General features: G+C 42.6%; 1 protein-coding gene across 1 annotated transcript; it reads right to left on the bottom strand.

Moving 5' to 3' along the window:
* Nucleotides 1-801: 801 nt before the first annotated feature.
* SLC16A1 (solute carrier family 16 member 1) lies at nucleotides 802-21,081 on the bottom strand. Its single transcript, XM_080916190.1, has 5 exons — nucleotides 20,934-21,081; nucleotides 10,154-10,413; nucleotides 7,055-7,198; nucleotides 5,109-5,954; nucleotides 802-3,266 (listed from the first exon to the last, which is right to left on the bottom strand). The coding sequence occupies exons 2-5, from the start codon at nucleotides 10,368-10,370 to the stop codon at nucleotides 2,992-2,994; spliced, it is 1,482 nt and encodes a 493-aa protein (XP_080772316.1). The 5' UTR covers nucleotides 10,371-10,413; nucleotides 20,934-21,081; the 3' UTR covers nucleotides 802-2,991.
* Nucleotides 21,082-21,283: the final 202 nt, after the last annotated feature.

The following is a 21,283-nucleotide window of genomic DNA, read 5'->3' as shown; positions in this document are numbered from 1 at the left end:
GAACGCAAGGCATTCTGTCTTCTGATAAACATGCAACCAACATGAAGTCTGCCTCTGATGCCAGCATTTGGGAGGCAGTGTATATGTTTTCCTAAATATATAAATACAACCTGCTTGGTCCATACATCACTTGTGTATGTTTTTAGGGCTGATCCGACCTCCTTCCACGTTAGCATGCCTGCCTATTGGTGTTAGATCTTTTTTGAGATGAGGTCTCACTATGTAGACAAGGCTGGCCTGGAACTAAAGATCCAACTGCCTCCACATTTAACAGTTATAAAGAGGCCATGAATTTAAATGAAAATAAGGAAGGATACACATGGGAGGGGTCTGAGGGAAGAAAGAGAAAAATTGCTTTAATTACAAACTAAGAAAATCAAAATGTAATTTTGTACAAATTGTTCATCTCAGATGGTGAAGATGTTAATTTCCAGACTTGACCCGACATGACCCTGATCAGTGTGGTTAAATTTAATGATTTGAAACTGTTGTTAAATAATTTTCCTACTCTGCTGCATGTGATGGTTCATGCTGTACTCACGTTTCTTACCCAGCAGCTAAGGCTATGTGAACTGAAATGACTTGAAACAAATCAGCATTCAAAGGAGAGATGGATAAGGATCATCGCCCACTGCTCCCAGGCCTGCTTCACAGCACAAGTGATAGCCAATAACCACACAGGGACTGAGGAAGGGACGAGGCTTCACTCATTGATCCATGTACACCCTATGGACTGTGGTTACAGCCCAGTGTCAGCAATTGCTGGATCCAATGCTCCTTTAATGGGAAAAACACCAGGACTCAGCAGCTAGCAAAAAGTTTAATAGCAAGTTCCAGTTTTATCAGTTTTGGCTTTTGACTGTAAGTTCTGAACCTTTCTGAAGAATACTGGTGAACCAACATCATAAATCCTGGGGCTCACCCCTGAGCACAGGCACACCTGCCCAGCAAATGCAGCCTTAGCATCTGAGGTGGGACAGGAATCCACACACACACACAGCTCAACATTCCACCATCAACAAAGACTTTCAATTTTATAGAAGAGAAAGGTTCATACAAGTTTGACATGGATCCACAGAAGACAGCAGAATCCAAACTAGGGTGACATCTGCCTAACCTTTGAAGGTTTCCTCTCTTAACACGGTGTCTTAAGGCTAACTGCATCAGGGATAGCACTTCAAGATATGGGTTTAAAATCCTCCTCTGCTTGTCTTTACTGGAGAAAAAAAAAAAAACCTAACATAAAACAAACCATATGTACAAGTCAAGGCATATAAGCTGACGATTCAATATTAGAAAGTTTAAAATAAAAATTAGTAACAAAGGCACAATATGTCTCACAAATAAAACATGTGGAAGTACTGTTTTCTAAAAATAAAATAAATGTTTTATTTGGAAAAAGTCAGCTTCTTACACAAGGTTTTAAATCTATATTCACCCTGTCAATTACAATGGTATTTTAAACGCATTGAGTACAATTCAGTGTCATATGTCTTATTTTTCTGCCTCTATTCAAAAGATATCAGGTTAAAAAAAAAAACAACTATAATTCCAATCTGGTCCATCTTTCCTCCCATTCTTACATCAAACCCATTTTTCTACATTCCAGGTAAATAAAAGGGTGATGAAAATTAAGATGTGGAGGTAAGACTATGTCAAACAATCGTAAGCATGATAGAAGTTCCTCTGTAAGTCTTGGTGTGTGTGGCAGGGAGGTGAGTACTGACTGAAACCAAGCACACTTGGCAAACTTCCTCCCCATTTTATCTTTATTGGCTTCCCTGAGGCCAAACATTGACCCTCTTGGTTTTGCAAATACTGAAAAAAAATGTAAAAAACAAAAAGCACATACATTCAGCCTGCACTGAAATGAATATCTCACATACAGCTCTAAACTAGTAGTAATATAAATGGAACTATCAAAAAAAAAAAAAAAAATCAAGAGAAAAGGTTTCAGGGATTAAGGAGAAGGATTCCAGGTGCCTGTGGGTTGTGGCTCAGTGGTACAGCATGTGCTTACCATGCTTGTGGCCTGGGTTCAATCCTAAGAACCAAGACCCCAAAGCCCCTCAAACCCACACAAACCCTAAAATTCTATTCTCATACCATAGCTAAGGTTTTGGGACAACCTATGCTGAATTCAGCTGATGCTTGAAATACTGTCTACATTAAATCAGACGTGTTAAAGAATTGTTTTGTAGATTTTAATACTAGCTTTTTGCAGTTGATTTAAAAAATGGCCAATTACCTCTAACCACTCAGAGTTTCTGAACAGGAGCAAAGGTAACAATTTAGTGAGAACACTTTAGCACGAAGCTGTAGTAAGCATTTGAGAAGAGGTGTCCAGCAGGTGACGGGCTGTGGCTGGAACTGCCAAGATGTTCCCAGAATTTTATGCTTCAAATTTCTCAAATACCTAGCAGGCAGATATGCCAGGCAACTATAATGCTAGAAAAATACTTTTGTCAGTATTTTATAAACCTGCGACTTTTAACCAATATTTCTATTCATAAATGTTCCGGTAACAATGTCTGACAAAGCATTACAAACAACGACAAAACAAGGTTAGTTACCTCAAGCAAGCTGGTTGTTATTTTTCCTTTTAAAATAATATTTAAAACAGATGAATTCAGCAGAATGGTTTTAAAAGTTAAGGCTCTCTAAAGAGTTCTAAAAACTAAAACTTAAGGCACATATTATAATCTTCATGACACCGTTAAAAGCTAAGATTAAAACAAAACAAACAAACAAAAAGAAAAATCACTACTTCTTTCCCATATCCTTTGCCAACCACTCCCTACCTAAAGCACAGTATACTTTAAATTCAGGCATTGGTAAGGAGTGAAAAAAAAAAAAAATCCCACCAATGAACACCTGGTAAGTTTCCCACACAAATGTCCACTGTCTGCACTGAGCACCACTGGTAGACTAGAGGCCAGCAGAATGGTTTCGGATGTCTTGGGTCACACTGCTGTCTTCAGGCTTCACAGGTCAGACTGGACTCTCCTCCTCTGCAGGGTCTCCGGAGCTGTTCTGCTGTGGAGACTGTGCTGCTTTCATTGTCTCCTTTGGCTTCTCATCAGCATCAGTGCTGGTCTCGTCCTCCCTAGCTTCTCTTTTCTGCTTCTCCTCCACTTTCTGTTCTTTGGCCACAAGTCGATAATTGATGCCCATGCCAATGAAGAGATAGACACCTGCAATGATGAGGATCACGCCACAAGCCCAGTATGTGTATTTGTAGTCTCCATACATGTCATTGAGGCGACCTAAAGATGCAGAAGACAAGGCTATGTGGGTAAGAGCAAACAAGGACACCTCTCCGAAAGTGCAAGGATCTACTCAGAAAGATGCCAAAGCAATCTTCAAAGAGCCAAAACGACACATAAGTACAAGAAATGAACTGCAAGATTTTCTATTTATAATGTTTCTGATTTTGACTGACCTTGTATTTTCTATTTTCAAATTGGCAACCATAAACTCTGGACAAATCTGTCCGAGATCATAATCCATTCTCTCACTACACAAAGGGTAAAACTAATTCAAAAGAAGTTTGGAGTGTCCAAGGCCACACAGATCTACTCTTGTCACCAAGGCCAAAGTTCTTTATCAGCACTTCCGGAGATCACTGCTCTGCAGCCAACAGCACACTCTCAGCACCAATGTAGCTTCCAGCAGTTACAGAAAGTACAGCAACACTAAGTATCTGCTTCAAGGTCACAGAACTTGTAAGGGAACAGGTCTGGGCTGAGGCCTGCACCTGCTGCCTCTGTGCTAAGAAGGTTTCTCTAGTGTCTTGAAACCAAATGAATTTGGAAAATGGCTCATTACGTGCATTCTCTCCCAAAAGCTTGTGCTGTTTGATGGTAATGTCCATTGACCAATTTGAAAGGAACTCTGTGGCTAGTGTGACTACACTAGAGCACTAGAGGGAGAGCTCTGGGACCAGAGCATGGGCAGTGGAGACTAGTAAGTGGGTGAGGAATGCTTCTCCTTCTGAAGCATCACTTGAGCTGAGACAGCAGGAAGACGGACCTGTCAAGGAAAAGATGGAGAGGATCCAGGCAGAACAGCTATTGCAAATGCGCAGGGATGTGAACAGGAAAGCAAAGGTTGGGTCCTAAAGCAGAGAGCAAGAGGCCAGTGTAGAAAAGTTGGAGAGACAGGGCCAAGCTCTGCAGAGCCTTGGAAGACATATTAGAAATTGGACACTGCAAGACAGGAGTTTGTAGAACAGTGGTAGACATGGTAAAGAAAGGGAGCAGATTAGAAAGAGTGGGAGTGAAAACTGGTATGAACTGGCGATTCACCAGGGAGGGGCTGGAAAGGAGCACTATCAGAGCATCATAAGTGGCATGTGCCTATAATTTCAGCACTGGAGCGTTGGACACGGAAGGGTCAGGAGGGCCAGGCAATCTTTGGCTATAAGAATTTTAAGGTAAATTGGTTAAGATCTTATCTATAAACAAATCAATCACCACGAACATCTAAAAGGAGGTTGGAACATTTGGAGGGATCGTGTTGTGCAGGTCAATGCTGATCTTGAACTCACAATCATCTTGTCTGCAGCTAAGCGCTGGAGTAACAAGTGTGTGCCATCCGCCCAACATGGGATTTTTAAAAAAAGTTTAAGTCAGGCAGTGGTGGTGGATGCCTTTAATCTCAGCACTTGGGAGGCAAAAATATCTTGGGAGTTTGAGGCCAGCTTGGTCTACAGAGAGTTCCAGGACAGCCAGAGCTATACATAAACGTTGCTTTGAAAAAATGAAACCAAATAAACAAACACAACCCAGACAAAACACCCAAAGAAAGTTTAGTAACCCAAGCTCTCAAATTATGAAATGACTCAAACTAATGTAACTGAACAGAATCATCTATCGAACTGCTACTAAAACAATCCTAAGCTTTGTTGAGTCCAAGATGCATAGTGGCTAGGACAGTAACTGGCACACTGAGATCCCAGCCGGGGAGAGACCCTCCCACCCGACTACTGCTGAAATGCACCCGAGGATTCAATTCAGTCTTCAGTTACGCTTTAAAGGTAGAGCTGTTTTTCACACATTAGTTTTATAACCAGATCAGAACCAAGAATGTAGGGAGACATACTATACCTAAAAGTGGTGGCCCTAGGAGGACTGGACAGCATTCCACAATGGTCACCAAGCCCACAGCACTGGAGAACCTCTGGGGTCCAACGAGGTCCATCAATGTCTCAAATAATACAGAGCTGAGCCAACCAAAGGCAAATCCAAAGATTCCCGCGTAGATACAGAACCCAACGTAGGTGGTAGACAGAGGTGCTAGCAGATGGCACACTCCATTTGCAACAACAGAGGCAGCAAAAAAGTACTGGATCCGAGGCCTGATCCACTTTGTGTTGGCTGCAAGTCCCATGGATGGTCTGGCTACCATGTCAACAAAAGCCAAAATGGAAAGGAGGAAGGCTGACCTCTCACTGGAAAAATGCTTACTCTTACCATAATTACTAAGAAAGACCAAAGGGGTAAAGAGTCCAAAAAACATGACCACATTTCCAGACAGGTACAGCAAAAAGCCTCTATGGGTGAACAGGGACAAGTCCAGGAATTTGTTAATTGTTTGGAAGACTGAAAGCTTTTGTCCTTTGGGACTTCCTCCAATGAGATCTGTGTTCGCATCAGACTTCCCAGCTTCCTGCAGAGATTCTTTGGACTTGAGTTTTTCTACTTTGCCTTGCTCAGGCCCTATTGGTCGCATCAGGGATCCAGCTACACAGCAGTTTAGGAGGAGGCCTCCAAGAATTAGGAAGCTTCCTCTCCAGCCAAAAATACCAAAGAAAGCCTGATTAAGTGGAGCCAGGGTAGAGAGGAACACGGGGCTGCCTGCCATGGCCAGTCCATTGGCCAATGGTCGCTTCTTGTAGAAATACTTGCCAATCATAGTCAGAGCTGGGTTCAAGTTGAAAGCAAGCCCAAGACCTAGGGAAGGGAGCAAAGATAACACACACTGTCATAAACAGAAGTATCTTTGAAATTGCTTACCAAGCAAAGACATCAGAGTAAGTGGGGCTAAAGAGATGGGCCAGTGGTTAGGGCATGTACTGCTCTTGTAGAGAACCTGAGTTAAGAGTCCCAGTATCCATACTGAGAAACTTATAGCCACCTTGTAACTCCAGCTCCAGGAAATTTGACACTTGTGACCTAGCTAAGCCTGTCTCCTTGATCCAGCTATGTACAGTACAACCTGTGTCCTTGTTCACCTGTGTATAACATGCTGAGATTCCTAGAGCTGCCTCTCTGACCCCAGATTTCCTCTCTATGTACTGTGTCCTTCCTTCATTCTCTCACTGCTCCAGTTAGATCAACTCCTGGAGCTGGACTGGACATGGCAAACCTTGTTCTGTCTCAAATAAAAACTGAGAAGATCCTTAACCTTCAGAAATGTCACCTGGGTAGCACCCTGTCCTATTGCAATAAGTCTTTTCCTCATAGGAAAAGGAGGTAAGGCGAGAACAGCCAATGACCACCCTTCCATGAATCACCCAGTAAACTTTATCTCACTGTGCCTAGCCGTCCTGGAATTCATTCTGTGTAGGCCAGGCTAGCCCTGCCTGACTCTGCTTCCTGCCTGCTGGAATTGCATGTATCACCCTGCCCAGCTACCACTGTCTACTCTAAATGATGCGGTTATCTCTTAAATTAAACTAGCAATAACTACATATTCTGTGGCAGTAGTTCATTCTGTTTAATCCCAGCATGTTGCAGAGGCAGGCATGAGGCCAGCCTGGTCTACACAGTAAGTTTCAGTCTAGCCGAGGCTACACAGTTGACCCTGTCTTCTAAATGAATAAAACAGTTTCCCGTGTTTATGTGCGTGCCCGTTCCATGGTGAGAGTGGAGGGATGCCCCTACCAAATTTGGTCCATTCTTTACACCACAAGGGTCAGGGGAAGACTAAGTAAGGCTTCCTTTACCCTCTGAGCCACCTCACTGGTACTCAGCTAATGAGCAGCTCCCTAAAATGACAAGTGACGATTAAATAGTGACAATGAATATGAAATGAATCAGTAGCCACTCACCTCCAATAACACCAATGCAAAAGTAAAGTTCCTGCACCGTGTTACAGAAAGAAGCTGCAATCAAGCCACAACCAGACAGGCAGCCACCAGCGATCATTACTGGACGGCTGCCATATTTATTCACCAAGATACTGCTGATAGGACCTAGGAGAGAATCAAAAATGTCTTAGTATAAATTCAATCTATAAAATAAAGGCAAACATGAAAGTGAATCACTTCAACTAAAAAACTAATGAGTCCATCATCATGGTTCATAAGCTTGACAACTGCATTTTATGCCACTGTGTGAAGCACACCTTCAAACTAACGTTTTCTGCTGATTACAAAATGGAGTATTAAAATTATTTGGAATTAAAAACAACTGAGTTTCACACTTCATAGATCTGGACTTGAAAGAATGACTATTTACGGCAGATGACTGGATGACTGAGTTCCATCCTCACACGGTAGGAGAAAACTCATGTTAAAACTCAACCCAAAAGCAAGAGTACTGAGTATCGAGAGGCAAGATCATTAGGAAAGAATTAGGTCAGACCCTCATGAGTTTATCAAGTGTCTTTGCGAAAGAGGCCTGAGGGAACATACCTTCCCTTCTGCCATGTGAGGCAGCTAGAAGGCACTGGCTACAAGGAACAGGCCCTTACCAAAAGCCTAATGAATGAAAATAGCTAGTTCATGACATCACAGGTCACTTGAAAACTTTTAAAAAGTTCACAGTTAGTACAGAATGTTGATAATCAAAAGCAACTGAGATCATTTTTACCCCTTTGGCTGTGTGTGGTGCTTCACACCTTTAATCCTAGCCCTTGGGAGGATGAGGCAGGATTTCTGTGACTTTAAAAGTTAGAATGGCCTACATAGCATGTTACAGGCCAGGGCTTGTCCCTTGAACACTCTATTCTGGGACTAGAGAGATGATGGCTCAGTGGTTACAAGCACTTGTTGCTCTTGTAGAGGAACTGAGTTCAGTTCCTAGCACCCAATATTAAGCAGCTTACAACTGTCCACATTTCCAACGTTGAGGGGGTCCAATGTTGTCTTTTGGTCTCTATGACAACTACATCCACATGCACAAAAACTGAGACAAAGATACATAAATAAAAATAAAAACCTTGGAGTGATAAAATTTAGCTCTCAAAATTTATTGCCCAGTGACCTGTGTTAAAAACGTTAACAATAGTGACATAGGTCTACCCAAGGCAGAGGTAAGCCAGCCTGACAGCCAGGCCTACATAATGAGAACTATTTTTTTTTAATATTTATTTATGTATCTGAGTACACTGTTGCTGTCTTAAGACACAGTCGCAGAGGGCATCAGATCCCATTACAGATGGTTGTGAGCCACCATGTGGTTGCTGGGAATTGAACTCAGGACCTCTGAAAGAGCAGTCAGTGCTCTTAACCACTGAGTCATCTCTCCAGCCCGAGAACTGGATTTTCAAAAAATGAGTTGGTGTATACCTTTAATCTTGTCACTTGAGAGGTAGAGGCAGGCAGATCTGAGTGAGACCAACCTGAGCTAATTCTAGGACATCCAAAGCTAACCTTTGAGACAAAGAAACCCTGTCTCTTAAGAGAGTGGGGAGGAGGGGGAGGTGGGCATGGTGGCTTAGACCCTACAACTACACAGAGACCCTGTCTCAAGAAATAAACCAGGAAGGGAGGAGGGAGTGAATGCTAGAGATAACACAGCTGGTTAAGAACTTGACTTCTCCAAGGCCTAGATTTGCTTTTCTGCACCCATGGCAACTCAGAGCCAAGTGTAACTCCAGTCCAAGGGGATCTGAAGCTCTCTTCAGCCTCTATGGTCACCAGGCATTCACATGGCACACAGGCAAAACACTCATATCCATGACATTTTTTTTTTCAAGTTAAAGACATAAAAAGATACACAGGAGAAAAAAGGTCTTCAAATTACTGCTCCTGTCCATTTATTCCTGTTGTAATCAATAAACTTAATTGTGTTTAATTAAATTATGACTTCAAGTCAGGTGGCAGTGCTGCCTGCCTTTAAGCCCAACACTTGGGGGGCAGAGGCAGGTGGAGTTCTATATGCTGGGGGTCAGCCTGGTCTGCAGAGCCAAAGCTATACAAAAAACCCTGTCTCAAAAAACAAAGACAAACCAACCACCTCACCCCCAAAAAATTATGACTTCAACTACACAGTGCTGTTTGTTTGTGGGCTTATTACATCAAAAAGAACAGCAGAATTAGTGTTCTCTTTCACAACATGCAGCCCAGAGCTGAATCCACTCAAGAGACTTAGTAAAGACTGCTGAATCTGCAATCAATTTAGCAGCCTAAGGCTAAGTTTCTCTACTGAAAAGTATAATCATTGTGTTGGCTGTTAAAGAGCTACATGTGAATATAATCTGAGACACTAAATTCTTAGCAAAATACATTTTGTTAGATATCTCACAAGACAACGGGGAACACTGCCAACCTGGCTAAACAAAAATACTTTGCCCCAGAATCCTATGAAACTACCTCAAGTTTTATGGTAGGTTTAACTTTTATGTTTAATTGTGGTTTGATGTCTCCAGGTAAAATAAACAGTGTTTTAAATACGCAATTTACTTTCTACATAGCCTCCACACCATGCCAAAGAAAACAAAAGCAAAAGATACAACTCAAGTTTAAGTGCAGCCAAAATGCTTGTAGCACCCATAACAACACAGGAACAAGTGAAGACTCTATTTGGACTGTCTCTTGGTGTGTGCAAAGCCATGTGAGGATGCCAGCCAAGGGGGTGTCGGCTGTCCTTTGTGCTTGTGGGGCAAACCTAGTTCTTAAGTTACAGATTTTACCTGAGACTTTGAACTATACTATTTAAGACAGTTGAGTAACTTCTTAAAAATCTTGCAACCCAATATTTAAAAATGTTTACTTTTCAAGTAAGTGTCTGGCAGAGAGCAAGAGAAATGAGGTTTGCACTGTTCCAAAAAACTATATAATGGAATGAGGGAGTAAGAGCTGCCAGTGTTATCAGGGATGAAAAGCACACTTAGTACAACTCTTCAGGAAGTAACGCTGAGCAAGATATTAAAACGTCCAGACTCTGGCTGCCTAATGTGAGTTAAAGGAGCGGTGGGCACTCACCTCCGGCGTACATGACAGCCAACATGATGGACGATATCCACGACACTTCACTGGTGGTCGCACTGAATATAACTTCAATCTCTTTAAAGAAGACAGTGATGGATTTGGGAAATGCATAGGAGAAGCCAATAGAAATGAAAGCTCCAACTACCACTGCCCACCCCCAGCCGCCATCTGGGGGGGTGTATCCCACTGGCCCTCCAATCGCAGGTGGCATTTTAAGTGTAGATGAATTCCAAGATGCAGCACAAATCTAGTATCTGAAGAATGAAGCGGGGGAAAAATTATGTCAGCAACAAAAAAACCTCCACAAATCCCCTTTCCGCACTAACAGCTTTTTAACAATCAGAATGAAAAAGGAAATGTCTTGTTGGGTTTTGTTGTTTCAGGAGAGGGAAGGATACATAGTGAGACCCTGTTTGCAAAAGTCGGGGGTTAGTGGAACAACAAACCTGTTATCTCTAAAATTCCAATGGACCTATTACTCTTACTCTTGTTTTGGTTTCTGCCTTTTTTTTAATTCTGTGTGATTTTTAAAAATGGTTTCTGGTTATCAGTGTTGGACAATGACACCTTATGGAAAATAAACACCATGTACTGTAAAGTTGACAGTTTTCACAACTAAGCAAGGAAAATAGATTTGTCAGTAAAATCACATGTCAATTGTGACAAGCATCTAAATTCTTTTTTTATCCCAAGATTTATTTATTTTAAGTGAGTGCCTTGTTGCTGTCTTCAGACACACCAGAAGAGGGCATCTGACCACATTACAGATGGTTGTGAGCCACAATGTGGTTGCTGGGAATTGAACTCAGGACCTTCAGAAGAGCAGTCAGTGCTCTTAACCACTGAGCCATCTCTCCGGCCCAGCGTCCCAATTCTAACTAGGCAATGAGTAAAGCAGGGAGTTCTGACTGTCCACATGGGAGAAGATCTTCTTTTAAAAGACCCAAGATCTTTTAATGACAGTGGTTTCCTTAGAGGATCACATGCAGCTCAGGCTGACTTCAAACTCTTACGTGTTTGTGGATGGCCTTGAACTCCAGGCTCTGCTTCTAGCTTCCAAGTGCTGGAATTATAGGTATTTTTTAAACATACTCAGTTGTGTTATCAGTGTACAAAATAGTGTCACTGACATTTTCACACAACTTGCTCATATTTGCACCCTATTCTGTCAGTCTGTCCCCTTCTCAAATCTCCATCCTGCCTTCATGTTTTATGTACATGTGTACAGGTGCCTAAGAGAGAAGAAAGCTGCTTTTCCTTCCTTCTCTGTGTGTGTGAGTGTAGATCTATGTAGTCACAACATTCTTCTTCCTTTGGGGACACAGCTTTTTACTGCAAGGGATGGTGAAACCCAGCACACGGGATAAGAGTAAACTGCACACTCCTAATAGGGATAGGTCATATCTCAGGTACAAGTGTTCTTAAAAACTAAGGCTGTCACCATATTTAGTTCTATCTAAACAAAGGTTACTTAACATAGGAGTGCTAGTGGATTTAAATCTGAAGTTCAAGTGCTTCGTACTCATTTTCTCTCCTTTATCTGAACAGAAAGAAAGACAGTGCTTACAATTTCCCAAAGATCTCAGGAGTATTTGCATATATGAAATAGAACCTACAACGTAGAGCCGCTGTCTACTACATCAAGCCCTGACTAGAACAGCAATACGTGCCGGACGTGATTAAACCCTGTGCTCAGCTGCCAGCTATGGTTTGTCCCAATTTAAAGGCAGCTCTAATTTTTAGTCATGAAGACTTGCCTCATCAAGTTAGTAAAAGCTTTGCTACAGAATCTAGATTTCAACCTTTAAGTAGCATTAGGAAGATTCACAAGTAAATGAGTATCAAAAGTTTTTTTGGGGGGAGGGGGTGGAGTGGGGCGCAGTACAGCAAACACTTAAAAACCCAGAAACAGATTCAACACATTCTACCACCACCCGACAAATAATTGTTACAATTAACAGCCTTAATCACAAAAGAAAATTATAAGACTAGACTCTTTGCCTGTAGTTCAGGAAAAGGGAACACATATAAACCTCACATGTCAAAATCCAGAGGCTAAATGAAGGAATAGAAGTCTTAAGACTTTTAAAGTATGCAGCAGCCCCACAGTTTAAATGTTACTGCCTTAAAGTAACGGGGCTAAAAACATGTTAAACCGGGTCAGAAAACAAGTGATGGAACGGTAAATTGTGCCCTCTAATCGGACTCGGAAGTTAAGCATAGTGGGACATTGCAGAAATACCTGCATGCAGGGGGTGGGAGGGCAGGTAACAGACACTTAATCCCATCTCCTAGGAGGATCTCTGCATTCAGAGACCAGTTTGGTCTATGGAGTGATTTCCAAAACAGTCAAATCTACAGGAGACTCTATCCCCACCCCACCCCCACCCCACCAGTTGGTTAGATATAGCTCAGTGGTTAAGAACACTTACTATTCTTGCAAAGGACCAACACCCACATTGGGTGGCTCATAGGCGCCAGGCTCATTCTCCCCCACAAACACAGGGGTGGGGGTAAGATAGAAAGAATGCATTATAGTAGTAAGCCAATCTAGAAAGCCAAAGTTGTATTCCAGCTCCCATGCCCTGGACTCACTCTGAGAAGTTACAACAGCCCTAGGAAACTATTAATTTCCCTGGACTTTTCCTACCACTTCCTAAAGGGGACAGCAGCCAGGTTGTGAACAGAAAAGATATGGAATGTATCTAAAGCCAATGTACATTACTAAGCATAAACTAGTTTCAGGCGTCACTCAGATCCATAAGACTGATTTAACATGGTAACCTCTGTTTAACTGTTTTGATCTAGCCTCTTATTGTACAAATGGCCCCAGAGAGAGGGAAAGGGAGAATGAAGCTGGAAGTGTAACTCAGTAGCAGAATGCATACTTGCACAGGGCCTTGGGTTTATTCCCCAGCAGTTACTACCCCCAACCTCCAACCAAAAAAGGGGGAAGCATCTATAAAAAGTAGATGACTGCTGGACATGACTAACAAAACACTCGTCAATTACAACATGTATAATCTTAATCATAGTGCATAAAGAAAACACACAAAATGTAAGCTTGCCTCTACAAACTTCTATTTGCTTCTGCCTACTCAACAGCTGGATAGAGAAGTGCACCCCCACACCCAGCTCACACTGTTGTTTGGTGGGTAAAGGTACTTTCAAGCAAGTCTGGCCACCTGAGTTTGATCCCTGGAATTTTCAAGGAGCTGACTCCAAAGTTGTCCTCTCTTTCACATGAATGCCGCAGCATATATGCCGACATATATACATTACGCACACATTTATACAGTAATTTAAGCCTAAATAAAAAGGAAAATTTGACAAAATGGACCCTCAAAGACACTTGCTGAATAAAATAAAACATATCCAAAAAGATAAATACTGTTGTCTTTATGGGTCAGTTCAAGTGGGATACTGTTCTACAGTGTTTATTGGTAAGATGTATTGCTAAAAGCACTGAACACTAGGCAAACACCCACTGAACCACATGCCAAGCCTTTAAATAGCCTTCCTAATTACTGATGATATAAACCTCACACTATGTTGTCATTAAAATAATTACTGGGGTTTTTTATTAGAAATATACAATTTCCAAATGAGTACCTGATTTTCCTCAAATTAGAGTAATTATTAAACCACTTGCCTCCCTTCTACTCAACTGAGGTTTCTAAGTAACTGTGCTAAGAGTAAGTACTAATATAATCAGAAGAGGCTGAAGTAAGTATGTGGCTTTAATCTGCAAGGATTTCAAGCCTAAGGTTCAATGACCTCTTTAGAGGTTCTCCCGACTGAGCTGTTGAATAGAATGTTTCAATGAATGTGAAGTATATTTGCTAATGTGAACCTACTGGAAACAGGGCCAGAAAACCCAAGCAAATTAAGATACCCATTTAATGATAGCACCTACATTTTCTTTTAAAAACAGATTTATTTACTTATTATATATAAGTACGCATCAGATCCCATTACAAATGGCTGTGAGCCACCATGAGGGATTTTCTGGGATTTGAACTCAGGACCTTTGGAAGAGCAATCAGAGCTCTTAACCACTGAACCATCTTTCCAGCCCGGCACCTACATTTTCTAATTAAAAAAATATTCTACCTGAATTTGTCACTTAACCTGTAACATTATGATTCCATAATCCCATGACAAGATCTCTCTGCAGTGTGGTGTCTGGCTATCCTCACTATCACAGGGGAACAGGAGTAAGGTTTCCCCTAAGGGGTGTCCGATTCCTGGGGCAGTTTGGCAATACCTGTGGAACTCATCCGAATACACTTTTAAACTGGGTATGGCAGGACACACCTGTAATTCTGGTCTCCTGAGGCTGGAGGAGGAGTTGTAATCTGCATAGTGAGTTCAAGACCAGCCTAGGATACAAAGTGAGCCCTATTCTTTAAAACAAAACAAAAACAAGAGTAAATGTGTAGATGCGTAAGAAAAATAAAAATTACAACTGTCAAAATATTTTTAATTGGATATTGTTAAGTGCTAGTAAAATAACCACAGTGATTTTGAAATGGTAACAATTTCAATCTGTGTCTAACAGCGATGAAGTCTGGGATTTACTAGTTTCTAAGTCACAGGCACTACTAATACAACAAGCCTGCACTCAGAGTTGAGATTCCAACAAATTTACAAACTCTACTGAACTTCACACACCTTGGAAATTAATCCTGCAGATTTTAAGTTTAAAATCTCTGATAAGATGGAGAAAGAAACCCATCCTATAGGAAAACAGAAGAGAAAACTAGGTAAAGACATTGCTTTGGTTCTCAAAAGTCAGCAACTGGGCTGGCAAGATGACTCAGCAAGTAAAGGCACTTTGCCACTATGCCTGACAACCAAAGTCTGATGATTCAGCAGGTAAAGGCACTTGCTACTATGCCTGATAACCAAAGTCTGATTCTGGGGACCTACATGGTTGAGAATCAACTCTTGCAAATTCTCATTCTCTCTCTCTCTCTCTCTCTAAAGAAATGCAAATTAAAAATATTAAAAAAAGAAAACCTGGCTGGGTGGCGGTTGGTAAGAAGAAATAGGTGGATCTCAGATTTTTTAAAATTTATTCAAAGACAAAGAATGTCCATGTGTGAAGGTGTGTGGACACCACTCCCATGGAGGTCAGAGAGAAACTGAGAAACTGAGAGTTGGGTTCTCTCCTGCCACCTTGTGGACCCGGGAGTCTAACACATGCAGACAGGCCTGCAAAGAACTACCTCTAACCAACTGACAAGGTTCCATTCAATTATGTACGGGTTCTATCCTGTTACTGTTTGGAAGCTCAGCATTTCTCACTGGTTCATGGATTTGAATACTAATTCACTAGCTGGTGGCACTGTTTGGGGAAGTTGAGGGACCTTTAGAAGTGGGTGCTAGGAGCAGGCCTGGAGGTCTATAACCCAGCTCGGCTTCCCATCCCAGAGTGATGTGAGCCTTATGTTGCTGCTACCAGTTTCCTGCTGCCATGCCTTCCTGATGTAATACTCAAAACCTGGGCTGAGAGAAAGCCTGCCTCCCTCAAGTTGCTTCTTGTAGGTAACTTGGTCACAACTATGAGGAAAGTAACCAATATACATCCCCAACATCCAAACCCACAAATGAACACCATCACAGGAAAGGGTTATTTTCCAGCTAGCTATGCAACTTACAATACTAGAACATTTCAAAGTTCTTTTCTCTACAAAGGCTAATTCTGTCTAATCAAATTGAACAATATTATGGGTTGTAATTAGCAACAGGGTAGTACTCTGACAATAAACAGAACCGGGTTCTGTTCCCCTATTTATAGTCAGTGATATCCTTCAAAGGCTGAGCCTTCATTACTTGGTGAAGGTGAGCTCATTCTGTGACTGTGAGTGTTGAGCTTTGAAACTTTTTTTGTATGCTACTAGGGCTCACTCTTACAGTAGCTCTCTCTCTTACAGTAAATCATCTATGTAAGATCTATGACCTTCCACGATTCCCCCAAAAGAAAAGTTAAAATAGAGGGAAGAAAATGCCACAAAGACAAATAAAGGAACACACAAAATTTTAAAAGATTGGTTAGAGTAATATGATTAAGATAATTTATCTGCCAAGGATAGTGGTATACATTTTTGATTCTTAGCCCTCAGGATGCGGAAGCAGGTAAATTTCCAGATGCTAGACTTCTGTACAGTGATACCTTTACTTAGGAAGAATTAATTCTATCCCAACAAATTTAGTAGAAAGTGTGTGTGTATACATACTTGCATGTAGATGCATGCCTGTACATAAGGAGGCCAGAAGTCTGCATGGTTTTTGTTGAGGAGACAGGTCTCTAATTTTGCCTCAAGCTTGCTTACCTTAGGTTTAGCTCATGTTTCCACCTCTCCAGCACTGGGATTACATGTGTGCACCACCCCATTTGTTTGTTTGGTTTTGCTTTATTTTTTTTCAAGACAGGGTCTCTGTATGGCTGTCCTTGAACTCACTAATGAAGAACATGCTGGCCTCAAACTCCCAGGAGATCTACCTGTCCCCACCTTTTGAGTGGTTTTGATTAGGGAGGACCAGAAACTGGTCGGACAGTGTCAAAGGAAGATGATGACAATAATAGAAAGCAAAGGTTGGAGCTTAGTCAGGAGAATACATACTTGCCTAGCATGTATGTGGTCCTAGGTTTGTCCTTAGCAGCATACAAACCAGGTATGGTGACTTACGACAATCAAGTTTGGATCCAGCTTAGGCCACATGAGATTCTGTCTCAACAACAATAGTAACAATACAAGGTAAAAGACCACTGATTTTAATCACAAAGCAATCTAAACTGGGTAACACTAATAGTAATGAAAGAGTCAGAGAGGCAAAGATGATATGGCAGCTACCTGTGTGTGGGAGAAGTAGGCCTACTAGAGGAAGTACTAAGATGATGCGTGGCTACCTGGAAGAGCAGTGGAATCACAGAATGAGGGTTCCGGGGTGAAGAATTAAGTAGAAAACAGAATAAGCATTACATTAAATGCCCCAGAGGTAACTGGCTAAAGTAGATCAAGGTTCCACTGCTTAAAAACAAACACCACCTCTCCCCCAAAACAAACTTGAAGGGCGTCTGATGATTTGAGTTCAATCCTTGGAACTCACACAAGAGTTCATATATCACATTAAATAAATATAGGATTACTGTCCAGCATGGTGGCTCATGGCTGTGGTCTTACCAGTTGGAAAAGTGGAGACAGGAGGATCTTGAGTTCAAGGCATCTTGGTTGACAGAAAATGTGAGGCAAGCTTAAGCTATCTGAGAGGGTCTCAAATGCAAACACACATAATGTTGGTAAAAACTAAAGTACAACTAAATTACTGCCTTTTCAACACAAGAGTAGGCTGTGAATACAGTAGAAAGAAAAAGCATCCCATGTCTTCAAGTAAAAACAGCAAACACGAGATATACTTATCTCCCCACTCCTAAGCCTTTTCTCAGGAATAAAAACCTGACTGAGTGAGCTTCCAATAAGAGGAAACATAAAGGACAGTGGGGTTTGCTACATTAGAAAATGCTAAAACTGCCCTGAGGACAAATTGAAAATCACAAACAGGGGCAGACTAGAAGAAAAAGGAAAAAGGGCCTGCCTCTTTCAAATAAGTTACTTAGAAGAGAAACCTATAGATCTCAGACATCAAACATATATAACATATGACCTTATTCATATCCTTGATCAAGGGAACCAATTACTAAAAAACCAAAACTCAATACATAGATATAAATACACTTGGGAAAATCTGAATACCGATGAGTGTTTGGCGATGTTAATTTTTAAAGGCAGGACAATGTGATTATGGATTTTCTGAAGACTCCTGTCTTTCAGATATCTATGAATATAGCTGTTAGTAGTTATGACTACTACTACTATTTCATCTAGGATTTGCTTCACAAGGAAAGTAGAAAGGGATGCAGTGACGCAGGAGTGACTCAACTGCTTGCTACTTAGCATTTTCCATACTAAATAAACTGTAGAGAAGGTAAAGAGAAAACAAAAAAATTACAGCTTCACCAATAAAAATAGACAAGAGGGCAGAAATGGCTTTGAATTTAATCTAGAGTTTTATAAATTGGGCAGTATGGGTGTAGTCACACTACCTCAGGATTCCCATTGGTTAAAATGAAGATAAAAAAAAAAAAAAAACCAACTTGTATTTTCTCCAGCAAGCAACCTGAGCCACATTATTCATTTCACCCTTGTTTCTCACCTCCAACACCTAACTAGTCCCCTACCTCAAAAACCTGTTTCCTTTCTTTACTCAAGGATTCCCCTAGATGTCCACATTTGTATGGTCCCACTCTAAGAACCCCCTCTAACCAGATATCTCCGGAATGATACTAAAATGCAAATCAGCTCGGCCTCACTAAGTTCTTTTAACTGTTTAGTCTCTTCCTGTATCCTTACAATGACTTAAAACACTCCACTAGCTGACACTTCGGTTCCCTCTTATTATTCTTGGCCTCTCTATGCTTTAGTTTTTGATGAAATTCTTTCAGCTTCTGCATGGTCTGTCTGAGATGCCCTTTCAACCTATCACCACACTAGCTCCCACTCCTTGGTCAAACTTAAGTATTTCCTCAGAGAGGCACACCTAGTGTTTCCCTAAGTTGAGCATCTTCTCACAACTACACAATACAGTATTTGTTCCCACGGTAACCTTACTTTCCCCTAAAACTGTTTGCTAAGAGTTCTGCTTTCCAGCTAGACTACAAACCCAATGGTAAATACTAGAATCCGTTCTCTGCTGAATCCTAACATCTCTATCTACAATTTTCAGTTTTGTGTTTAAGTTCCATATTACTAGTCCTCATGGGAAATAAAGTCAAGTAGGCATTATACAGGGACCTAGAGCTTGCATGAAATGCATACTAGGAAGTTTCTGAGGCACAGTGGGAAAATACTAATCTAACACTATTTTTTGCCTGAGTTTATAAGGTAGGATTCATGTTTACATCACCTCATTCCCCGCCCTGCCCCCCTTAATCTGTTTAGGATTAAACCGTACAGCTAAATCCTTAAAACTCTCAAAATGCTCCTTAATCTAAGAACTTTTCATATTTAACAAGGTTACAATCTGATAAACCACAATGAAATTACTGAAATACACGCAATTAAAAATTTATCCTAGACTGGACATGATGCTTTTAATCCCAGCACTGGGGAAGCAGAAGCAGGTCTCTCTTCCTTTAAGGCCAACCTGGTCTACAGTGTTTCAGGACAAACTGAGATACCCAGAGAAATTGTGTCGACCCCTCCTCCCCAAAAAATCTCAAGTCTTAAATTATTGGTCATTTTTTATGGTACTTGGAAGGCAAAGTTTTAAAACTTGGACATTTTTACTTCGTTTTTTGAGAACGGTCTCACTATGCAAAGCCTGTATCTCCTGCCTGTACACCTTAGATTTAATTTACGAAAGGCTAAGACCATGGACTGCCCGCTCCCCCTCCTTTCTCTTTCACACACACAGCTCGAAGACTTGGACTTAGGAGCACCAACTAACTAAAATAAATGAATGAATGATGAATAAATAAATTCGAGATACAGTCTTATTCAGCTATGAAAAACAAGCAAGAAACCAAACCAAACAAACAAAAACCCACCCTGCTTTGACTTAGTTCCTATACACCCTTTCCAAAACTCTCAATTACTAATCTCACACGTCAGCATATACTCATTTTATTTCAAAACCCAAATAAATTTTCTTTTAATGCAGGCGATCAAACTTTGGAGCCTCAGGCATGGCAGGCCAGGCAGGTACCCTTACCACGGACCTACACACCCCCAGTCTAAGCTGAATAACGCCTGAAGATCTCAAAATTAGTTATGGGTTAAAAAGAAAGAAAGAAAGAAAAATAGCGTGTCACTGTGTAACTACTATCGGTAGCCGGCCAGTTTATAATGAGCCACTGGGAAACGGGAAAGGACTGAAGTAGTAACACGTGCGTTTCCTGGTTGAGTGATCAGAAGCTAGTTTTCGCAACTGCTGGTTGCACCAAAAACGCCACCATAGAGAAAGGCTAAAAATGCACTCGGAAAAGGAATGTACTTGGCCCAGAAACCGTGCTCTGACCAAAAATGAAGGATATTTAAATCTCCACAGGGATGCCTTGAGACCCCGTGCCCGCGGCGTCTGCCGAAGCCACAGGTTGGACCACAAAGAGCCCCTATCCCAACCTCCCGCCCCTTCCTCAAAGTTTACTCGAACCCCGTAGTCTTGTACCGGCGGTCCGCAATGCAGCTCCCCACGTTCCTCACACCACTCGAGCAAGTCACCAGGTGGGACACGGATTGGCAGACGGGGGAGGCTGGGCGGGTGTGTGCCACGAGTCCTAAGTAACTCCCGCCCCAGTGCCTTCCCTCCGAGCAGAAGGCGGCAGGAGTGCACCACGTGAACCGGCCTCAGGTCGTCCCTCTTCCCGACCTAAGCATCTCTCCAGGCGCCTACCGTAGGCTGCACTGGGAGCGTCTCCCCCAAGGTCACCGGGCACCGTGACCCGACTCCCGCAGCCCGGCGGCCGCCACCTGACCACGGGCCCGCAGCTCGGCCGGGAGAGACGCTGTGCCCGGCGCCTCAAGGTCCCCTTCACCCACGCCACGTTCCGGGCCATTCGGCTCCGCGCGCCCAGGATGCCCTGTCGCCCACCCCCCCCTTGCCCCAGGGACGAAAGTCTCCGCGTGCCCGCGGGACTCCGCGACCCCACCGGGACACCAAGGGCACCGCGGATTCCTTGCAGCGCGCTGCCCGCCCAGCCCGGACTAACCGTTATGTGTGTCTCCCAGCGCCCGGAGTATGCGTGACGCGCCGGCGCGGGCCGCAGTTCCTCGGAGCCTGGGGTCTCGCTCGCGTCCCTTGCCCCGCCGCCGGGCTCGCTGGCTGCTGCACCTACAAGAGCGGACCAGTCACGTCGCAGCTCGCCACTTTGTCTGGCGGGGCAGGCGCGGCTGCCTTATAACCCGCGGGGGCCGGAGCATGCGCACAGGGGGTGGAGTCGGCCTTCCCGGCCGCCGCCCCCTCCCTGCCATACATACTCCCTGCTCGGCATCTCGCGCCTCCACACGCTGCGGGCTGCGCGTGCCCGCTCGGTCGGGGGCGCGCACCGGCGGAGCCCCC

Source organism: Micromys minutus (genome assembly GCF_963924665.1).
Source record: "Micromys minutus genome assembly, chromosome: 4".
NCBI classification, from domain to species: domain Eukaryota; kingdom Metazoa; phylum Chordata; class Mammalia; order Rodentia; family Muridae; genus Micromys; species Micromys minutus.
The sequence above is the reverse complement of the archived record's forward strand: the minus strand, read 5'-3'. Positions and strand labels throughout refer to the sequence as shown.

Bases quoted from the DNA above. Each gene is read 5' to 3' on its own strand.
- SLC16A1 (XM_080916190.1), bottom strand. From the start codon at position 10,370: ATGCCACCTGCGATTGGAGGGCCAGTGGGATACACCCCCCCAGATGGC. The intron at 7,199-10,153 runs GTGAGTGCCCAC...ATTCTCTCCTAG, and splicing joins GGCTGTCATGTACGCCGGAG to GTCCTATCAGCAGTATCTTG. The intron at 3,267-5,108 runs GTATAGTATGTC...CTGCATCTTTAG, and splicing joins CCTAGGGCCACCACTTTTAG to GTCGCCTCAATGACATGTAT.